Raw genomic sequence first — 23,994 nt, 5'->3', positions numbered from 1 at the left:
CATTGTCAAAAGAAGGTGCCCCTGAATTAAGAATCTTTTAAGCTAGTCCTAATCTACAAAATGAACGGAATGAAACTAGACCCTTATAAACTTACTAGAAAAAAACAGATTTGATATACTTTACTTGATGGCATCCTCTCCCCCAGAAACAACTGTATAAAACAGAAGAAAATGACAGCATTGTAGATTGAATTAATTTGTCTGTTCAGACTACATCTAGGGGTATAGAAAAACACCTTGAATAAGATACTCAAATGTTAAAAACAAATGGACAGAAAACGGATTGGATGGAAAGAATACATTGAATGTAGGAAAGAAGTAGGAAGAGGAAAATTATATCAGAATTGACTAAATTACAAGATGACTAAGGGAGAATAGACTTAAATGAAAATTTAATAAGGGGCATAGAAGAAAGGTTGAAAAACAACTAAGGGAATAAAAATGAGATAAATATGAAGAGAGTGAGAAAATGGTTGAGGTGGAAGATAGGCAAAGATGAAATAACTGTACATATAAATGCAATCCCTAGAAAACAATGTGATATAGCTAATATTAAAAACTATAATCAAAGGAAACTTCCCAGAAATAAAAGATCTAAATCTATATTTTGAAAAGGCCTACTGGATAATTTGAAAGATTAACCCCAAGCAATCCACCCAAAGACAGGTCTTACTAAAACTGTTTCACTTTAAACATAAAGAAAAAAATCTCCAAGTTCTCTAGGCACAAAGACCAAACAACTTATAAGAGCAAAATAATTTTATTGACACTAGACTTGCAAAGTCAACTTAAAGCAAGGTCTGAATGCAGCATTTAAAATGACTCAATGAAAAAGTGTGCGCCAAGGATTTTGTAACTTTGACGCTAGCACTCCCACTTCCAGGCATTTACTCTAAATGTATACCCTCCAAAATTAAAATGCATATGCATACATTTATTTATTGCAGTATTGTTTTTATAGTAGTATAGTAGAAACTATCTAAATTCTCATGTATAAAAGAGTGGTTGAGCAAACCATGGTCTATCTGTACTCTGAAGTATTATTCTGTATTAGTGTGTGTTCTCCAGAGAAACAGAGCCCATAGGATATATAGATTTTTGGATTTATTATAATGAATTGGCTCACAGAGTTATGGAGGCTAAGAAGTCCCGAATCTGAGATTGGCAAGCTGAAGACCCAGAGGAGCTGATGGTATAATTTCCCGTCTCAGTCCAAAGGTCTGCAAATCAGGAAGGCCAATGGTGTAATTTCCAGTCTTGAGTCCAAGTCTGAAGGCAGGAAAAGAACAGTGTTTCAGTATGAAGCACAGGGTGTCTTCTCTACCCTCAGTATGACTTTTTGTTATATTCAGGCCACTAATGGATTGGATGGCACCCACCCATATTAGAGAGGGCAATCTCTTTACTCAGTCTACCAATTAAAATGTAACTCTCCACCAGAAAACCTTTATAGACACACCCAGAATAATATTTAACCAAATACCTTGGCATCCTGTGGCCTGCTCAAATTGACACATAAAATTAACGATTCTATTTATAGTTTTGCAATAGAATGAGGAAGACATCTGAACTGATGTGGAGTGAGTTGCAGAATGTATTGTTAGGTAATACAAAGTTCAAAACAATATAGGATGATGTTACCTTTTGTATAAGAAATTAGGAAAAAGGAAATGTGTGTGTGTGTATATATGTGTGTATATATATATTCAATTGTGCACAAATACTGGAAAGACAAACTATTGAGATTGGTGGGTAGAAATGAAGATGGATGGGTGAAAATGGAGTGGAAGGGTTTGATGTAATTATTTGGGTAGTTCTGACTTTAGAATCATGTTAATGTTTCACATGCCCCCAAATTAAATCAATCTGTATGAAAGGTGCACTCAGTGGAATATAACAGAAACAACTGAACTTAAATGTATTTTAAATGAGTAACACTCTTTGTGGAGATTGGCAGTACTAACCCAGGTAACTTTAGAATGTACTATTTTGACACTACTATAAGGCTAAAGACAAAAGAATCATAAAGAACTGTAAATATTTCACTTAGGAGATTTGTTTTTTACATTGTTATGTGAAGATTAGCAATTTAAAATCTATTCTATTTGTATTCTTGGACTGGACAAATTAATAAATACATTGTGTGTAATTGGAGTCAGGTTCGTCTGTGTTGGGAAATTGAGTTATACATATGGAAAGAAGAAAAGCCAGCATGAACCACAATATTTTGGATTAGAATTTGATATAATGTGAAATACTTCTTTTTAATATATAGGACCATGTATAAATGTATATGTGTGTGTGCATGCATCCATTTCCTACCTTTTTCACTGGGTGGGCTTACAAGCAATGATCCTGAGTAATAGTATACATATTGCAGCTATATCTTAGTTTCAAAATAACCATTCTGTAGTGAAAGGAAACAAGAGTCTGACCAAAGGGCTGATTACAGGATGAAGCATGGAAAGTAAACATAAGCCTGAAACATCTTGTACCAGAAACTAAGGAAGTGCTCAAAAAATGATGAGTACATGTCAAAAGGACACTAGAGTCAGCATTAAGGTCTATAGGCTAAAATAGCTTTATTTTTCCTCACTTTTTAAAGAGATTAATAGGTAAAGAATTTTAGGTTGACAAATACTGTTTTGATACAGTAAGGATATCATTCCCACTGGTCTCCATTACTGTTGAGCTACAAAATAGTGAGGGATTGTAATCTGTTCAGTAGGAATATGTGAGTCCCTACCGATATAAATAAATTGGGAAAAGGGAAACTCTTCCTAATAGATGTAGAGTCATGGAATTGGAAAATCACCATTTGACAAACTCCATGGTAATTGTTTCAGGCAAGAATCCTCAATGGATGCTTAAAGGAGTGGACAAAACTGATGAAAAATAGTACATGTACATAGTTTGCTAAGATCTTTACATAATATTTATCAATTATAAAAGGGAAAATAATAACTTTATAGTACAGAAAATGTGGCAGGTACTACCTTAATCAAGTAATCAAAGTTAACTATTAATAGGACCGGTTGATATCATGTGACACCAGTATGATGCCTTGAAAGTACAAAAATAGGCCAGGTATGGTGGCTCACGCCTGTAACCCCTGCACTGTGGGAGTCCTAGGTGGGAGGACTGCTTGAGCCCAGGAGTTCAAGACTGGGCAACGTAGAGACCTCGTCTTTACAAAAAATAAACAAGATTACTTATGTGTGGTGGTGGCATGCCTGTGGTCCCAGCTAGTTGGGAGGCTGAGGTGGGATGATCACTTGAGCCCAGAGTTTTGCACCACTGCCCTGCAGCCTGGGCAGCAGAGTAAGACCCTCTCCCCCAACAAAAAAAAGAATAAAATGCGTAATATCAGACAAACCTAAATATCTGATATACTCTTTAAAAATATCAACCTTATGAATGGTATAATCTGAGGAACTCTTACAGATTAAAGGAAGCTGAAGAAACTAACAGATTAAATGATGTGATAGCTAAATGCATCTTATGATTACTGCATAATGGTATAGTAGACTAATTTTGAATAAGATCTGTTATGCACAATAAAAAGATGGAAAACATGAAAGAGTGGTTAAGAGACATTAAGAATAGAGAGGATGTCTGATATACTTCTAACTATAGTTAAAAAGGAAATGGAACAACAAAAATATTTGAAGAAAAAAATGACTTGAAAATTTTCAAATGTTAATGAAAGCTAGTCAGATAAATTCAAGGAACGCACATAGGGTAAATAAAAAGAAAAAATACACCCAGATGCATCACAGTGGAATTACAGAAGACCAAAGACAAAGAGAAGAAATTTAAAGCATCAGACAGAGAAATGTGTTACTTTATTTTAAGAGAGAAGGTCTCACTCTGTCACCCAGTCTGGAGTGCAGTGGTGTGGTCACAACTCACTGCAGCCTCAACCCGTTGAACTCAAGCGATCCTCCTGTCTCAGACTCCTTAGTAGCTGGGAGTACAAGTGCATGCCACCACGCCCAGCTAATTTATTTTTTTGTGGAGATAGGGTCTCTCTGGGCTGCCCAGGGTGGTCTCAAAGCAATCCTCTGCCTTGCCCTCCCAAAGTGCTATGATTACAGGTGTGAGCTGCCACAGCTGGCCAATATAGCACTATTAAAAGAGTGACAATCAAATGGACAGCTGACTTTTCAACAACAACGGAGGCCAGTGGGAATGATATCCTTATTGTATCAAAATAATGTTTGTCAACCTAAAATTCTTTACCTATCAATATCTTTAAAAAGTGAGATAAAATAAAGCTATTTTCATTGAAGCAAGATCGAAGGGAATCCTTAGGCAGAAAAATGCTGATGCCAAAATGGGAATTCTGACACGTAGAAGAAATAAAGAGCAAAGAAAGTGGTACATGTTTTGTATAAATCAGTAATATAATTTATTGGAATTAAAAAATAGAGCTAAAGCATATAATAATAGTAGCATCTAAAGTTAGTAGGGCATAAATGAGCTAGAGTCTTTTAAGGTTCTTGTTTGTTCTAAGAGAAAGGTCTATATTAACTTACTAAGACATTTGGATATATGCTGTTTATTTCTTAGATCATCACTAAAAGAAGAAAATTGGACTTTTTAACTTCCAAGCAGGTAGATGGGGAAAAAATAAATATCCAACCCTAGAGAAGGAGGTGTTGGTGGATACAGTAGGTATACAAATAGAAATATGCAATAAGATTGTAGATTTAAAACTAAATGTATTAGTCATTATATTACCTGCAATGGTACTACTAAAAGCTCCATTTAAAAGACGTATTGTCAGGATAGATTGTAAGCTGGTTTACAAGAGTCATATCTAAAACAATATATCAAGGTTCAAAATGGATAGAAAAGATACAAGAAAGTGACGTATTAAATACTGGAAAAATTTTGACTTTAAAACAAAAAAGCATTAAGTTACTTTATAGTGATGAAAGGTTTACTTTATCAGTAATATAAATTTAAATTTGTAGTGGCTAATAACATGGTGTTAACCATAGCAATTTAAAATGGACAGATTTTCAAAGAGAAATACACATGCATAGAAATAATGAAATATATTTCTAAATAACTCATAGATTAAAGAAGAGATGATGGAAATTATAAAATATTCTGAAGTAAATAACATTCTGTAGACTTAAGTTTTGAAACTACAGCTAAAGTTATAATTAGAGGGAAATTTGTAACTTTATATGCAAATACAGGAGAAAAAGATTGAAAATTAATGAACTGAGAATTTATCTCAAGATGTTAGCAATAAGCCCTTCATAGTAAATCCAAAGAAAGTAAAAGGAATGCAATTTAAAAATTAACAAAAAATTATGAGATTAAAACAATGAAAAAGATAAAATGAGCCAAAAGTTGGGTCCTCAAATTGATACCTAAAATTGGCCAATTTTATTTACAATTACAAAAATACTCAATACTAGAAATATAAAAAGAAATATGACTTCAGTTTCTGTATACATTAGAAAAGTAAGAGATACTGTCGACAACTTTATGTCTAATAACCTGAACATTTACATGAAATACCTAGAAAAACCTAAAACTCACTAAATGTTCTGCAATAGTAGATTGAATAAATGTTTTATCATATAGTCATATACTGGAATATTGCAATGAGCTATGGCTGTTTTCATTAATATAGATGAGTTCAGAAACGTAGCGTTGACCAAAAGAAGCAAGTTACAAAAGAATTAGAAATAAGCTGCTTGAGAATACAGACATGCATTTAAAAAAAACAAAATACAGATGAAGCCACACAATATGTAATATAGGCTGGTATACCTGTGTGCCAAAACAAAAAAGCAAGGAAATGATTTATCATGAAAGTCAGCAAAATTGTTACCACTGCATGGAGGAAGAAGATGTGGTGACATGTAAGGTACTTCTAAAGTACTATTTATGTTCTGATTCTTAACCTGGGTATTTTTATTATTTAAGTTTCATATATATATTTTGTCTTTTGTATGTATGCTTCATTATAAAAATGGAGAAAAACCACTAAATCAAAGGTTATTGAAACTGTCTTAATTTAATGGAATCAAATTACCTCTGTTTCTATAGTCATTTTGGAACTGGTGGAATAAACTACTTAAAACACTGCTTGAAAAATCAAGTGACCAGAGAAGACCCTCTGTGCCTGTAATCCAGTCCAGGGATCCATTAGGTTTTAGTTGGTGGATTATTACTCATGTAGCATCATTTTACCAGTTTGATCGCCATGGAGTACCAGATGAAATGGTAAGACTTCTTTTTTTTTTAAACTTTCTTATATTGTGAATTAATACGTAATTATTTGGACAAATTAGAAGATAAGTGAGCAGGAACAAGAAAAGTCAGACTACAATCACAGAGATAAATTATTTATATCCATGTATAATGTTTCTGTAAACATCTTGAAAAATTATAAAGTTCATGATTTAATTGTTTAATTAAAAAAAATAATTTGTAGAAGATTTGGTATGTAGTCCTGGCCCTGCTGCTGAACAGTTGTGTGACCCTGAGCAAATTACTTAAACCTTTCTGGTCTTGTTTTCCCTTAACAAAAAATCATGGGATTGGATTGTCACAAAGGTTCTTTGTAGTTTTAAAATCTGTTATGATTGGCAAATAAATTTCTCGAGGAATGAATTACTTATTTTTATGAATAATTTAGTAAAAGTACTGCAGAATAGCACTTCTTTAGTGAAGCTTTTTGCTAAGATAATTTATTAAACAACCATGAAGTTTGCTTCTAATAGGAAGAGATTTTAACTAATATATTAATTTCTCATTAGAAACATTTTTTACAGTGTTACTTTAAAACCCCATGAGTAAAGTCAGCTAATAGATGTATACTTTGAAGACCTATTTTTATACAATTTCTACCATATTCAGAAATTAATAGTATTATATTATTATATCAGCCTATCAGCTCCATAGAATAAACATCTAGAATCATGAAGCCAGTTTGTCTGTATTTGCAAAATTGGTCTTTTTTATGGCAGTGGTTCCCAAACCTGGCTGATCATTAGACTTACTTGTGAGTTTTAAAAAATCCAGGTATCTAGTCCAGCTGCGGTGGCTCATGCCTATAATCCCAGAACTTTGGAAGGCCAAGGCGGGTGGATCACTTGAAATCAGGAGTTCAACATCAGCCTGGCCAAAGTGGTGAAACCTTGTCTCTACTAAAAATACAAAAATTAGCAGGGCATGGTGACACACACCTGTAGTCCCAGGTATTTGGGAGACAGAGGCAGGAGAATTGCTTGAACCCGGGAGACGGAGGTTGCAGTGAGCCGAGATCACACCACTGCACTCCAGCCTGGGCAACAGGGTGAGACAACATCCAAAAAAAAAAAAAAAATCCAGATATCTAGATCTTAACTGTGGAAATCCTGATTTTTAAAAAGTTCCTTGGTTCTCATCCTCTATGAGGTTTGGGAACCATTGCTTTATAAAACATATTCTTTGATAGGCTTGATAGATTTTCCTCTTTGGAATATTGGATAGACCCAGCTTTGAGAAGTCATTCATGGAATCTGAGGGTTAGTTAGTATTAATATAGCATCATAGAAATGGAAAGGGTCTCAAAAAGTCCTCTAAATAATTCCCCTAATAATAAAAGGTCCTGTAGGAGATCCCAGAATACAGTGAAATAGTCAGAAATTGCTCTGAGGAGTTCACACACAGCCCAATATCAGCGTATTTGAGTATTCTACCAATTTATTGAGAAAAGTCAATGAACTTCTCACAGAAAAGAATTGTGTGTTTTTTGCTTATATCCATGATTATGTACCATGCTAATACAGAGCAAATAATAAATTTTAGCAATTGCTACTATTACTATAGTAGTGCTTTTATTAAACGTTTTTGTGGAGTTAATGTGATTTCAGTTTTTTTTAATTATTAGAATATGAGAACAATATTAAAGGAATTAAGAAAATTTACCTGTAATTCTAAGGTCATAATATAAGCATTTGCATTTCTCTTCCTTTTTAACTTTAGTTCCTCCAAGTATATATTTCTCATTTTAATCAATGTAAGTAAATATGGCAATTAGTTGTTTCTGAGTTTCTGTTATGTATTAGCATAATACTAGGTGCCTATCAGAGGATACACATGAAATAGATTGTACTACTTTTTTTTTTTTTTTTTTTGAGACGGAGTCTCACTCTGTCGCCCAGGCTAGAGTGGAGTGGCGTGATCTCGGCTTACTGCAACTTCTGCCTCACGGGTTCAAGCGATTCTCCTGCCTCAGCCTCCCAAGTAGCTGGGATTACAGGCACACACCACCACGCCCAGCTAAGTTTTGTATTTTTAATAGAGATGGGGTTTCACCATGTTAGCCAGGCTGGTTTCAAACTCCTGACCTCAGGTGATCTGCCTGCCTTGGCCTCTGAAAAGTGCTGGGATTACAGGTGTGAGCCACCACGCCCTGCCAGATTGTACTACTTCTTGCTTCAAGGAACATGCTTTTAGGTTATTAATACTTGGTGGAACTGTATAAACAGTTATTTGAATGCATAGTATATTTCAATATTAGTTGATATTGACCCCCCAGATATTCTCAGTGTGGTAGACAATCTAGTCAGATTAATATATATCATTGCTATTGCTATTGTAATATTGAATTGCACTGATATAACCACCCATGGTTGCAGTGCTGAAATCACTCTTCTATTTCTTTTTTCTTTTCTTTTTTGAGATGGAGTCTCACTCTGTCTCCCAGACTGGAGTGCAGTGGCGCAGTCTCGGCTCACTGCAAGCTTCGCCTCCCGGGTTCACACCGTTCTCCTGCCTCAGCCTCCCGAGTAGCTGGGACTACAGGCGCCCGCCACCACGCCCAGCTAATTTTTTGTATTTTTAGTAGAAACGGGGTTTCACTGTGTTAGCCAGGATGGTCTTGATCTTCTGACCTCGTGATCTGCCCACCTTGGCCTCTCAAAGTGCTGGGATTACAGGCGTGAGCCACCGTGCCCAGCCCTACTCTTCTATTTCATAGAGAACTCCAGAGGAGATTATTGCTTTTATTAGCTCTGAATCAAGATAGTAAATGAATTGTCTGTGTTTAATATAGCTTAACTCATGTCTTTTATATTTGTCAGCAGTTCCTGTGTGATTTTCTTTTGCCAAGATTTTTAAAAATCACATATTTTATGTAGAAGGTTTTAAAAACAAAGGCCCTAGTAATTATTATAAAAAGGATATGATAAAAATGATGAAGATGTGAAATATGTATGTGTATATGCACATGTAAAATAAACTTTGCCTTTATATATGAGTCCTCAAAGAGTTTTAAATATTTCTGGATTTCTTAAAGGCTTTTAAAGAAAAACAAGCTCTCTAGTTAATAATAGTTTTCATTTGGGGTAAAATATATGCTGCATTTGCAACGTATTTAATATTTCACAGTGACTGTGTATTATCTCAGTGAAATATTCCAAAGTAGGTGAGAGGATAATATATTCATTTTACAGGTCAAGAAATTGAGATACACAGTGGTTAAATACCACCCCTATTTTATCTCTTAGATAAACTTGATATTAGAGTTCTCCTAAGGATTGCCTCTTACGAATAGGTCTTTGGTAGGGTAACCATGTGTTCCATTTTGCCAGGTACAGACAGTCCTACTTTATACCTTATTGTCTATTTATCCTGATTAATTTTTCCTTTTATCCTCAAAGTATTTCAGTTTAATTGACAAATCAGACAGTAATTCTAATCTATGAACATAAAGGCATATTGATGTATTGTTTCTGAGATATTATATAAGATGTTAATTTGGGTCTGGGATCTATTTAGAATTTTGAAAATTTTTTTTATCCTTATGATATATATTAATATAACCAACTACAATAGAGAAAATGGTTGTGCAGTAAGCATGCTTTATTCTAATAAGTAATCTGGAGTGAGAGATGATATGAAGTAATAATGGCTAGTCATATGTTCTTCACCAGAGAAATATCTATAATCTTGTGGCAGTGTGGCGATGTTTGTTTTTAAAAGTGAACTGCTTTGCCCTGAAGGTTAATGTGAAATCTTTACATTTTAAATAGGTTTAAAATGTAAACCTATAGTGGATTTAAATCACAAAGCTATAATGGATTTAACTCACAAGCTAGCCCATTTCTTAGTGTTGGCCTATAAGAAAAATTTGGGATCTCACTTTTTATATTAGAGTCATTAAATATTCATACATTTCTGTTTAATGCTTTTCTCTCAGCCAAGATGAGAGTGGGTTACTCTCTCACAATTCTAGTCATCTATTTTAAAACCAAATACAGTTTAAAGAGGAAAATCACTTCTGGGCATTGCAGGGGGTCAGTTTTAACAGTGTTTTCTGTACCCAGAACATAATGCAATTAGTCAGGCTAGCTGATGCTTGTCTTTGAAACATCTGAAATAGTAACCAGATAAAAGTGTGAAATGTAACCTTAAAATGAGAGCTGCACCAGACTACCTAGTCTGCTGGAAGTGGAGGGTGGAGGATCTGTTTTACATGTCTGGTAGAGATCCTACCTATACTAAAGCTTAAATGGGTGTCTTAGTTTTAATGGTGAGATAAGGAATATAAAATGTAGCCTCAGATTGATGACATTCTACCTCCTATCAGCAGATTTAACTTGGTATGTAGGAAAAAAAATGTAGCTTCCCAAAGTGAAATTTTATTGTGCAAGAAAAATCTATATCTCTTTGATACATATTCTCTTACATTTGATTTGAGCATGATGTAGTTGCCATTCTTTTATTTGAATTGCAGTTTATTTTTGTTTTAGATTATAGCCACAAAACTGATTTATATAGTTGAAATTCCTTGGGTGAGAATTATACTGTTTTTCTGTAATTCGTGTGATTCAAATGCTTTGATAACACTGAATGATTGAAATATACTCAACACTATCCAGTTATAAAGCTAAAACTTAAATTATATCAACCCTGTCATGGCCCTTCTCACTTGGCACTGGAGGTGACATTTTCTTAATAAAGAATGATACAAAAATGAATTGCTGAAATCTGAGGGAAGGCATGCTAAGGAAAAAAAAATTGATTACTGGTACATGTTATAATAGAAGAAATATAGGCTTTGGTGCCAGATAACCTTGGATTTGAATTCATTCTTTGACTTGTACATACATGACCTTTCTGAGACTTAATTATGTTTTCTGTGAAATGGGGAAATTTTTTTGAGGAAGTAATATTTCAAGAACCTGACACAGTGGACATACAGTATTGATAGAAGAAAATGATCTTTTTTTGAGAGAGACTTTTAGTGCCAACTACCAAGTTTCAGGGGACAGTCCCTAATACTGTCTTTACTTCTGACACCAGTTGCAAGCTCGGGGTTCCCAAAACTACCTTAGTTTGATAATTTGTTAGGACTCACAGAACTCACTGAAAGCTATTATTTTGTTTTCTTAAAGGGGAAGGATATAAATTAACATCAGCCAAGGGAAGAAGAGCATAGGCCAGAGTCCAAAAGTACCAAATGTGGACCTTCTATTGTTTTCTCTTCATGGAGTCAGGCCACATTCGTCTCCTGGCATCAGTGCGTGACAGTATGCAGGGAGTGTTGCAAAACAGGGGTATTCACTCAAGCCTCAGTGTTCATAGTTTTTATGGGAGTTCCATTATGTAGGCATGGACTACTGAATTGCTCACATGGCTGATTTCAGTTTCCAAGTCAACTGACTCAAAGACCCCAGCCTGAGTCACACTGTTGTCTTTTGGGCATGACCAGACCCTAAGCTAAGACTATGTGGATATGTCCAACCTTTACTCTCTATCACATTGTTAGATTATCCGGTATGACCATAGGACCCTAGTCAAACAAAGATGCTACGATCAGGTATAACATTCCCAGGACCCAGAGATGACCTCCAGAAAGCTAGGGTCAAAGGCCAGACTTTTTTTTTTTTTTTGAGACAAAGTCTCCCTCTGTTGCCCAGACTGGAGTGTAATGGCGTGATCTCGGCTCACTGCAACCTCAGCCTCCCGGGTTCAAGCAATTCTCCTGCCTCAATCTCCTGAGTAGCTGGGATTACAGGCACGCACCACCACACCCTGCTAATTTTTGTATTTTAATAGAGACGGGGTTTCACCATGTTGGCCAGGCTGGTCTCAAACTTCCGACCTCAAGTGATCCGCCTGCTTCGGCTTCCCAAAGTGCTGGGATTACAGGAGTGAGCCACTGCGCCCAGCAGGCCAGGTCTTTTCTTTGGGCAAGGCCAAATTCTTCATTCCACATTTTTTCCCAATAAATGTTTTTTTGCGTTCACTTTATTTTTGTATGTCAAAAAGTCAATAATTTTGCTAAAAATAAATCATTATATTAGTAATCTATTGCTGTGTCACAAAAGTATCAGCTTAAAACAAAAATTTATTATCTCACACTCTCAATTTCTGAGTCAGGCATTCAGGAAAAGCTTAGCTGGGTGGTTCTAGCTCAGGGTCTCTCATGAGGTTGCAGTGAAGCTATCAGCCAGGGCTTCAGTATCTGAAGATTTAACTGGAACTGTAGAATGTGCTTTCAGCTTTATTTTTTTTTTGTTGGCAGAATGCTTCAGTTTCTCATCATATGTGCTGTTCACAACACATTAAGTTAACAGGTCAGAGTATCATGAAGATGGAAGCTTCAGTGTCTTGTAACCTATTCCTGGAGGTGACATACTATCACTCATATTGGTATTGGTAGTCTGTTAGTGACCAACCCTAGTACAGTATGAGAGGGGATTGTAGAAAGTGTAAATTCCAGGAGACAAGGATTATTCGGGGACATCTTAGAGGCCGACTGCCATACTCAGTATGCTCTTTATTAAGAAAATATTTATTTAGTGATTTACTATAGTTAGCATTTTATATGAATATCGTCTAGCCATTTAAAATCATGAGTATTCACTATGATTTAACACTTTATTGATCATTTGAGTTCATACCTGTGAACATCATATTCTTTATAACAGTGATAAGAAGGGTATGATGAAGGTCTTTTACTTTTTAAGGCCTCAGGTTTTTCTTTTTGAGGTCTTATGGTTACTTTCTTTTTTTTTCTGAGATGAAGCCTTGCTCTGTCACCCAGGCTACAGCACAGTGGCATGATCTTGGCTCACTGCAACCCCCACCTCCCGGGTTCAAGCAATTCTCCTGCCTCAGCCTCCCAAGTAGCTGGGATTACAGGCGTCCGCCACCACATCTGGCTAATTTCTGTATTTTTAGTAGAGACATGGTTTCACCATGTTGACTAGGCTGCTTTCCAACTCGTGATCCATCCGCCTCGGCCTCCCAAAGTGCTGAGATTATAGGTGTGAGCCACTGCTCCCGGCCATGATTACTTTTTTTTTTTTTTTTTTTTTTTGAGACGGAGTCTTGCTCTGTTGCCCAGGCTGGAGTGCAGTGGCCGGATCTCAGCTCACTGCAAGCTCCGCCTCCCGGGTTTACGCCATTCTCCTGCCTCAGCCTCCCGAGTAGCTGGGACTATAGGCGCCCGCCACCTCGCCCGGCTAATGTTTTGTATTTTTTAGTAGAGACGGGGTTTCACCGTGTTAGCCAGGATGGTCTCGATCTTCTGACCTCGTGATCCGCCCGTCTCGGCCTCCCAAAGTGCTGGGATTACAGGCTTGAGCCACCGCGCCCGGCCCATGATTACTTTTTATACCTTTTTTCTCCCTCCACATTAGAAACTGGTTATTATTTGCTTATTCTTTAAAATGCTTTCTTTGCTTTTGGTTTTGTCCAGTATCCACATATCCAGAACTTTAAGAACTGAACATTAAGTGAACTGAGTGTCCTCTGAGAATGTCATCCAGGCTTTCCTTTTGGAAATGTGGAATTGTTTTAAGTTCCTACCTAGCCTTTGTGAAAGTCCTTTTTAGCTTTCTTCCTTATCATGGAGATCATTCTAGATAGTCGAGGTTGTCAAATAGGTGGCCATTAGCTATATGAGGTAGGACCGTGTAAAGCTTTCTTTATTTTCTGTATAAAATTTTTAGTCACTTTGTTTACTAAAGTAGATGGTCTCAGGTTTATTGTTCATAAAATGAAGGAAAAAGCTCTAGTGATTAAAGTGGAAAATAGGGATGATTACTCAGCATAAAAAAAAACCCAAAAATACATGTAGATATATATATATATATATTTTTTTTTTCTGTTGGATTTTGTATCTGAAAGCAGAAATGAAATATTTGGTAGAATATTTATAATCTTACTAAAGCACTACTGTTACAACTCCTGATATGGTTTGTATTGGATTGGAATAGTTGTATATTTTTTTCTGCCAAGTTCGTTAACTCTTTACCAAAACAATATTAGAAATTCAAGAAATTACATTGATGCTGAATGATAGAGGAAAATGTACTGCACACTTAATTTGCTATATTCTAATTTTAAATATGGGCATAATCGAGAGCAATAATTTTGATACACTACTGTTTACTTCCTTTCTAGAGAAAAGTAGAATCAAATTGGAACTTTGTAGAAGAACTGCTGAAAAAGTCCATCAGTGTTCAGGTATGCAATTAAAGTAAGACAGTTTGTGGACTTTGCTTAATTTTTATGCCATACATTTTATTTTTAGCAAGCTGTTAAAATGATTCAGATAACAAATAACTTCCATGCTTTGAAGGGTCAACTCACAGTAGTTTCTTTTAGTGATTATTCTTTAAAGATTTTTAACACTAAGTTGTCAGTTAAAGGACAAAGATAATATCCTAGTTGGTGACTTTGACAAAATGTATTCAAAATAAGTGGTAGATGCTTCAGAAGTGTATGCCATTCCTTGACTGTATGATATCAAACTAGGTGACACAATGAGGGAGATAGTCATTGGCATTGAAAATTCAGCTATATCCTCATCACAGCGGGAAGGTGACTTGCCTTGCTGAGCAATTTGTCTTACAGGCTTGAATCACATTCTAACTGATAAGGTCCTAGTTTCTGAGCATTCATTTCATACCTTATCATTTTCCTTTCTGCAGAGCTGTTAATGTAGTGCTTCATGGCCTAGAGGTCAGACTTGACCTCCTTTTAAAATAGTTTTAAACATACTGTTCATCACATTTTTAAACATATTGTGTGGAAGCCCTGTAAAGTTTTGTAATATGTTACCATTTTTGTAAGAGTTTATGAAAAATTATAATAAAGAATATTTTGGAATTTAGGAAATATTTTTCATTTAAGAAATAAAGATTATTTAAAACTTGAAGAGGAATAAAAGAAATATAGTATAATATTGCTTTATACGTGTGTGTGTGTGTGTGTGTGTAGTAGCTATGTCTTTGGAAAACATTTTAATTGCTTGAAATTTTCTTTTACCCATTATCTGCATTAACTCTTACTTTTTTAGGAAACATAAAGGCATTTAGTTATAATATGAATCATCTAATTATGAACTAAAAATTCTAGCTTAGAATGCCAAAGAATTCTGCATACATAAATTGGATCAAAAACAAAAGATCTATTATCTTTTTATAATCTTTCCCACAATCCCTGGAAAAGTTTTTATTATATTTTTTCCTATATCATATCCATTGGTCTTCCTCATTTTTTTTTGAGAACATACTGATTTAGTAACTTAAAAAGTTTTTTATGTATATTTTTTATTTCGGAATGAAGGGAATTACTAAAAAGTGGTTGTAAAATAAGATGCATATTACAGTGGTCATTGTCATTTGTATTAGTTATTAATTCAGTCTTACTGCTTTAACATAGCATACTTAAAACCAAATCCAAAGAATTTCAGCAAAGTCTGGATAACATTATTCTGTTGGGAGTTACTGAATCTGAGTCAGTAACTAGGGGCTTTAATTTCCAATTAAGTTGTAACTGCTTGTGTCCTTTAAATTTTCTTCTACTTGACCCATGTTTCTGTTGTATTTAACAATTTTTAAACTCCCTTTCAACTCTAACAGTGTATGAATTTATGGTTTTGCACTCAGCTGGTTTTAAGTTACAGAATATTTCTTAGGAAGCTTTAAAGGTTTATATGGATAAATATATATATATATAATATGTATTTACATAGATCTCAGCCCTGCACACCAGAGGTCTGGATATAAATTCAGCTCTGTTGGCTGTTGGGGGAGCATAGCAGGAGTGAGACTGACCTTGCTGGCTGCATGGGAGCTGGGTGAGGCCTGCCACTGCTGGCTTTCCCCCACTTTTCTGGAGACCTGTGTGAAGCAGCAGAGGCAGCCATAATTCCCCTTCGAATATAATTTCATGGCGCTGAGAACTGCCCCCACCCATATCCACTCCACAGTGTTTTCATCAAGCCCTCCCTAAGGAGAATCTGAGCTCAGACATGCCTAACCATTCCTCCACCTTATGGTTTGTATTAGGGTTCTCTAGAGGGACAGAACTAATATATATATGGGAGTTTATTAAGGAGTATTAACTCACATGATCACAAGGTCCCACAATAGGCCACCTGCAAGCTGAGGAGCAAGGAATCCAGTCCGAGTCTCAAAGCTGAATAACTTGGTGTCCAATGTTTGAGGGCAGGAGGCATCCAGCACAGGAGAAAAATGTAGGATGGGAGACTAAGACAGTCTAGTCTTTTTATGTTCTTTTGCCTGCTTTTTATTCTGGTGGAGCTGACAGCTGATTAGATTGTGCCCACTTAGATTAAGGGTGGGTCTGCTTTTCCCTGCCCACTGACTCAAATGTTAATCTCCTTTGGCAGCACCCTCAAAGACACACCCAGTATCAATACTGCATTCTTCAATCCAATCAAGTTGACACTCAGTATTAACACAGTCTTTCTCTACTTACCTGGTAGCCGAAGATAGAAAACATAAACTCATGAGAGCTCCATGGCCCCATCCATCACATGATAAACCTGAATACTTATGCAGGTGATTTCAGGGCAAGTTTATATCCCCCCTATAGTACCACAGCTGATGCTCTCTTGAAAGTGCCACCTCCTGGCTGGAGGCCAACCAAGTCAAGCCATTACAGCAACTCAGAACAGCCCTGCTCCAAGGAAGGAGAAGACAACATCTAATTCCATTAACTGTAACATCCTGTTTAACCAGAGGTCCTGAGTCTGTCCACATGACAACTTCACTGGCAGCATAACCAACATTTGAGAAAACCAGTGTACTAAACAAAACTACAACCAAGGATCCTCACAGAGTCCATTTCACTCCCCTGCTACCTCCACCAGAACAGGTGGTGATATCCACGGCTGAGAGACCTGAAGACAGATCATATCACAGGACTCTTTGCAGACACCGCCCCCCCCCCCCCCCCCCCCCCCCCCCCCCCGCCAGTACCAGCCCAGAGCCCAGTAGCTCTGCTGGGTGGCTAGACCCAGAAGAACAGTAACAATCACTGCAGTCTGGCTTTCAGGAAGGGGGAGAACACCACATCAAGGGATCACTCTGCAGTACGAAAGAACATTAGTCCTTGGATCTCAGATCTTTCCTCTGACATAGTCTATCCAAATGAGAAGGACCCAGAAAAACAATCTGGTCATATGACAAAACAAGGTTCTTTATCATGCCCACAAGATCACACTAGCTCACCAGCAATTAATCCAAACCAATAATAAATCTCTGAATTACTAGAAAAAGAGTTCTAAAGGTAAGTCGATTATTACGTTACTTAAGGAGGTAACAGAGAAAGGTGAAAACCAAATTAAAGAAATTTTAAAAATAATAACATATGCATGAAAAGATCTCCAGAGAAATATATATCAAATGAAAAACAATCACAACTTCTGGAAATGAAAGACACATTTAGAGAAATGCAAAATGCATGAAAAGTTTCAACAACAGAATCGAACAAGTAGAAGAAAGAGCATCAGAGCTTGAAGACAGGGTTTTCAAATTAATCCAATCCGATAAAGACAAAAAAGAATTTGTTAATAAATGAACAAAACCTCCAAGAATACTGGGATTATGTTAAGTGACCAAACCTAAGAATAATTGGTGTTCTTGAGGAAGAAGAGAAATCTAAAAGTTTGGAAAACTTATTTGAGGGAATAATTGAGGGAAACTTTACTGGCCTTGCTAGAGGTCTAGACATCCAAATACAAGAAACTCAAATAACACCTGGGAAACATCACAAGAAAGTAATCACTTAGACACATAGTCATCAGGTTACCTAAAGTGAAGACAAAGGAAAGAAGCTTAAGAGCTGTGAGGCAGAAAGCATCAGGTAACCTACAAAGGAAAACCTATCAAACTAACAGCAGATATTTCAGCTGAATGCAAGCTAGAAGGGGTTCGGGTCCTATCTTCAGCATCCTTAAGCAAAATTATTATCCAAGAATGTTGTATCCAGTGAAACTAAGCTTCATAAATGAAGAAAAGATAAAGTATTTTTCAGACAAACAAATGCTAAGAGAATTTGCCACTACCATGCCAGCACTGCAAGAACTGCTGAAAGGAGACCTAAATCTTGAACCTCAAAATATACCAAATAAACCTCCTTAAAGCATAAATCTCACAGGGCCTGTCAAACAATAACACAATGAAAAAAAAAAAAGGCATTCAGGTAACAACTACCACAGTGAATAGAATAGTACCTTACATCTCAATACCAACGTTGTATGGAAATGACCTAAATGTGTCGCTTAAAAGATACAGAATGACAGAATGGATAAGAATTCACCAACCAAGTATCTGCTGTCTCCAAGAGACTTAACACATAAGGACTCACATAGGTAATGGGGTGGAAAAAGATAGTCCATTCAAATGGACACCAGAAGCGAGCAGGAGTGTTGCATCAGACAAAACAGATTTTAAACCAACAACAGTTTAAAAAGACAAAGAGGGACATTATGTAATGATAAAAGGATCCAACAGAAAAATATCACAATCCTAAATAGGGAACATACACAACTAACACTGGAGCTCCCAAATTTATAAAATAATTACTTGACCTAAGAAATGAGATAGATGGCAACACAATAATAGTGGGGGACTTCAATATTCCACTGACAACACGAGTCAGGTCATCAAGCCAAAAAGTCAACAAAGAATCACTGGATTTAAACTGTACCTTAGAACAAATGGACTTAACAGATATTTACAGAACGTTCTACTCAACAACTGCCGAATATACATTCTGTTCGCCAGCACATGGAACACTCTCCAAGATAGGCCATATGATAGGCCACAAGTCTCAATAATTTTTAAAAAATTGAAATTATATCAGCTACTCTCTCAGACCACAGGAATAAAATTGGAAAGCAACTCCAAAAGGAACCTTGAAAACTACACAAATATGTGGAAATTAAATAATCTGCTTCTGAATGATCTTTAGGTCAATAATGAAATCAAAATGGAAATTTAAAAATCCTTTGAACTGAATGATGATAGTGACACAACCTATCAAAACCTCTGAGATACAGCAAAAGCAGTGCTAAGAGGAAAGTTCATAGCATTAAATGCCTACATCAAAAAGTCTGAAAGAGCACAAATAGACAATCTAAGGTCATACTTCAAGGAACTAGAGAAACAAGAACAAACCAAACCCAAATTGCATCCAAAAGTGGGCTAAGGACATGAGTAGGCAGTACTCAAAAGAAGATATGTAAACGGCCAAGAAACAGATGAAAAAATGCTCAACATCACTAATGATCAGGGAAGTGCAAATCAAAACCACAATGCGAAACCACCTTACTCCTGCAAGAATGGCCATAATTTAAAAACAAAAAGTAATAATAGATGTTGGTGTGGACTTGGTGAAAAGGAAACACTTTTACACTGCTGGTGGAAATGTAAACTAGCACAAACACTATGGAAAGCATTATGGATATTCCTTAGAGAACTAAAAGAAGATCTAACATTTGATCTATCAGTGCCACGACTAGGTGTCTATCCAGATGAAAAGAAGCATTATGAAACACTTGCACATGCATGTTTATAGCAGCACAATTCGCAATTGCAAAAATATGGAACCAGCCCACATGCCCATCAATCAATGACTGGATAAAGAAAATTTGTTATATATAGAAAGTGGAATACTACTCAGCCTTAAAAAGGAATGAAATAATGGCATTTGCAGGAACCTGAATCGAGTTGGGGACCATTATTCTTAGTGACGACACTCAGGAATGGAAAACTAACCAACATATGTTCTCGTTTATAACTTGGAGCTAAGCTATGAGGACACAAAGATGTAAGCATGATATAATGGACTTTGAGGGCCTGAGGGGAACGGTGGGAGTAAGGTGAGGGATAAAAGACTATACTTTGGGTACAGGCCGGGTGTGGTGGCTCACGCTTGTAATGCCAGCACTTTGGGAGGCCAAGGCAGGTGGATCACCTGAGGTCAGGAGTTCAAGACCAGTCTGGCCAACATGGTGAAACTCTGTCTCTACTAAAAATACAAAAATTAGCTGAGTGTGGTGGCACATGCCTGTAATCCCAGCTTCTCAGGAGGCTGAGGCAAGAGAATCACTTGAACTTGGGAGGCAGAGGTTTCAGTGAGCCAAGATCATGCCATTTGCACTGCAGTCTAGGTGACAAAAGCAAAACTCTGTCTCAAAAAAAAAAAAAAAAAAAAAAGACCATACTTTGGGTACAGTATATATTGCTCAGGTGATGGGTGCACCAAAATCTCAGAAATCAACACTAAACAACTTATTCATGTAACCAAACACCACCTGTTCGCCAAAGACTATTGGCGGGGGGAAGAAAAGTAGGTCAGGTGACCAACCATCCTGGTTTGCATGGCCCAGAGTTTCAGTGCTAAACCAGGAAAAATCTGAGCAAACCAGGATGAGTTAGTCACCCTGGAAGTAGGAATAATATGACTAACCTAAGAAACATGCTCTATGAATTTAGGCCTAGCGTCAAGTCAAAATAATATCTTTCCTATGGGAAAAGAGGCCATTATAATATTTAGGAAGAAGTAGTGTTATGGTTCTCTGCTGTTCCTTCAGTTTTAGTGTTCCTTGATTGTACCAAATTATATTCTACAAGTAGTATAGGACTATGTGTTGAATTTCTGGAAACCAATTTTGTGGGTGCAGTAGTAGGTAGTCGTAAAGAATAATATATTTGGATAGAACTATTGGTTTGATTATATCTATTTTCCTCCCATTGAGGTAAATTGAAATCTGACCATGGTCGTGTACTTGATCTCCAACAGTGACAGTGGTGAAAGAGTCCATTTGCTGTGTTTAAAAACAAAAACCTTCCAAAGATACAGCAGCCTTCAAATAAAATTAGTCTACACTTCATTATACTTTTTGTTTTTATTTTTCATTTAAAGAGACAGGGTCTTTCACTGTCACCAAGGCTGGAGTACAGTGGTGTGGTTATAGCTCACTATAACCTTGAACTCCTGAGCTCAAGCACTTCTCCTGCCTCCTTCTCCTGAGTCATTAGGACAGGTGCATGCCACCATGTGTGGCTAATATTTTCATTTTATAGAGACAGGTCTTGCTATGTTGCTCGGCCTGTTCTTGAACTCTTAGCCTCAAGGAATCCTCCTGCCTCAGCCTCCAAAAGTGCTTGGGATTACAGATGTGAGCCACCGCACCCAGCCCACCACTACAGCTTTAATCAAGCAAATAATGTTTCAAATTCTTTTTTCTTGCTAGAGAGGATCTGCCAGAAACAGGTAGAGTTTTAGTTTAGTAAAGAGAACATATATTGCTCAATTTTACTTACATAGGTACAAATAGTAAAGTGCTTTAAAAACAGTTTTTTAGAGGTAATCCTATTTAATATTTGTGAATGCTAATTGTAAATGTGTTCTGCCTTTGGAACAGCATTATTGTTTTCATATGAAAAAAATATTTTTCATCTTTTGCTACCTGCTTTTTAAAAGCCTCATTGTTTTCTGAGATCACAGAAGTAATTTTAGTTTTATAAAGGTTATGGAAGGGTATTTAAAAAGTAAATTTGATTTTAAAAAATCATTTTGATTTTTTAAACACACATTAATTTGGAGAGTCCAGGAGTAGAAACAACTCAGAATGTGATTAGATCTAAATAATGTGGGACAATAGTCTTTAAATAACTAACTAAAAATCATAGTGTTTCTTGAGTAGAAGGATCTTACCTGGGATATTGAAGTCCAACTCTATTCACTCCTAAAAATAAATCCAATTAGGGAAACTTCTGGTAACAGTTGCTGTTTAGACTGTGAATAAATTTTCTTCTTCTGATGATTTCTGATAGGTAGATTCGTTATGCATAAATAAATGAGCTTTTGTTAAATTATATATAATAACCAGTTGTTAAATTGCCATTTCTATATAATAACTAAGGTAAAAGAGTGAATGTGCTTATTATTAGTTCAATTAAAGATTTGACCTATGTAGTATGCCCAAATGTAATATGCCTAAATTTGATTGTTCAAAATAAAGATAGGACATTCTTTAAAAAAGGACTACAGCAGAGATTAGAAGCAGGCATATTCATTTAATGGACTTATTGGAATATTCATTAAATAGTTCATATTCTCTCCCTGTCTCATACACACACACACACACACACACACACACACACACACACGAGATGAGACACACTGAGAGCCCATAAGGGCTTCTGAAAATGTGGGAGATGAGTAGTACTCCTTGAGCCAGTCAGGTTTAAGGCTGTGTGGAAAAGAGGCCCACAGGCCTTATGGCTTATTAAAAACAATCTTTAATCAGAGGGCATGGAATTACATGTCTTTAGTCAAGTCTCTGTGATTAGGTAGGGTTTGCTTAAAACTGACAAAATTGATATGTATCATCTTAAGGAACACTACTGTGAACCTGTTGCATTTATTATTTGATCATCAAAAGAGTAGCATTGGTCTAAAAACAGTGCATTTCTCTCCTGCAGATAAAACGACAGCTATCCCTGTGCAAGCACTGTACTTAACACTTACTGCACATTCCTTCACGTAATACTTAGGACGGTCTTGTGTAGTGATGATATTTCTGTTTCCATTTTACACTTTTACAGACTGAGGCCCAGAATGTTTGAAGAACTTGTCCAGGTTCACACAGCTAGCTTGGGAAATGGCAGAGCTGAGATTTGAATTTTCATATATGTTTAACTCTACTGTTTGGTACCTAGCATTCATCCTTTTGCTTTTCCCAAACTTTGCATATTTTTTACAGTTTAAATATGTTTTTGTGGATTTTACATGGTAAAATGAGTTTCAGATGTCAAATAAAACAAAACCCTTCAATATTAACTTTGATAACATAATCTACTTTTTAACCTTATAAACATGATAAAATTAGTATGCTTTATTTCAATTCAGTAGTGTGCCATAGGAATCAATATGAACCTGGATCTAGTTTAGTATTTTCTTAATAAAATTAGAGGCTAATGATGGACAGAACGTTGCCTTCTTTGGTTAAATAAGCTTAATTGTTTACTAAAGAAGCTAAATGTCTTTCCCTAAGCCATAACTACTTGTTGGGAAGAAGCATCAGAACCCAGATCTCAGTTTTGTTCATGAATCATTTATGGAGGCTTTTTGGTGAAACAGGCACTGTGGCGTATACACCATGTGGGCATTATTCTGTCTTTCACAGAGCTCTTAGATACTTGAAAGCAGATAAACTTAACATAGTAAGTATGATGATGTAGGTATGCCTAGTGTGCCATAAAAGCATAAAGAAAGGCCACTTATCTACTAGGGGAGTTAGGAATCTTCTGGAGAACTTGTAGTCTGAAGTGTATTTTAAATAATGAATAAAGAGTTAAGGCCTTGTCAAAAAAAAAAAAAAAAAAATTGTGCATTGCTGTTTTTTACCCATGTTTGGGTTACTCTTCTTTCATTGAAAAAGTTTTATACTAAGGTCACTGTGTTCTTCTTTACCTGTACACCATTTCTGCTAGTGACCCTGATGTTATTGTGTATAATCAAACTGTGCTTTCAGTTTCTTAATAGCCTCACTACTTACTAGATTTTCTTTTACTTGCCTCATCTGCTTCCTCCCATGGTTATACTCTACAGTTTTTCACTTTTCATTTTTCTTTTCATTTTGCCTATTACCATTGACCTTTTCATTTTTCTGTCCTCTTCCATTTCCTCACTTTCTTTCTT

At 36.1% G+C, this 23,994-nt stretch overlaps 1 protein-coding gene across 11 annotated transcripts in view; it reads left to right on the top strand.

Moving 5' to 3' along the window:
- Nucleotides 1-23,994, top strand: part of MMS22L (MMS22 like, DNA repair protein) — a 159,217-nt gene that overhangs the window by 21,712 nt on the left and 113,511 nt on the right. For 8 of the 11 annotated variants that reach the window (XM_017958125.3, XM_021936805.2, XM_021936806.2 and 5 more), the window contains 3 exons: nucleotides 6,073-6,249; nucleotides 12,545-12,649; nucleotides 14,431-14,493. In XM_017958125.3, the coding sequence (XP_017813614.3) occupies nucleotides 6,073-6,249; nucleotides 12,545-12,649; nucleotides 14,431-14,493 (345 nt within the window). Of the gene's footprint in view, nucleotides 1-4,690; nucleotides 5,891-6,072; nucleotides 6,250-12,544; nucleotides 12,650-14,430; nucleotides 14,494-23,994 lie in introns of those variants that run through there. The other 3 variants (XM_017958128.3, XM_017958126.3, XM_021936808.2) reach the window with 2 other exon arrangements.

Source organism: Papio anubis, chromosome 6 (assembly GCF_008728515.1).
Source record: "Papio anubis isolate 15944 chromosome 6, Panubis1.0, whole genome shotgun sequence".
NCBI lineage: Eukaryota > Metazoa > Chordata > Mammalia > Primates > Cercopithecidae > Papio > Papio anubis.
The sequence above is the reverse complement of the archived record's forward strand: the minus strand, read 5'-3'. Positions and strand labels throughout refer to the sequence as shown.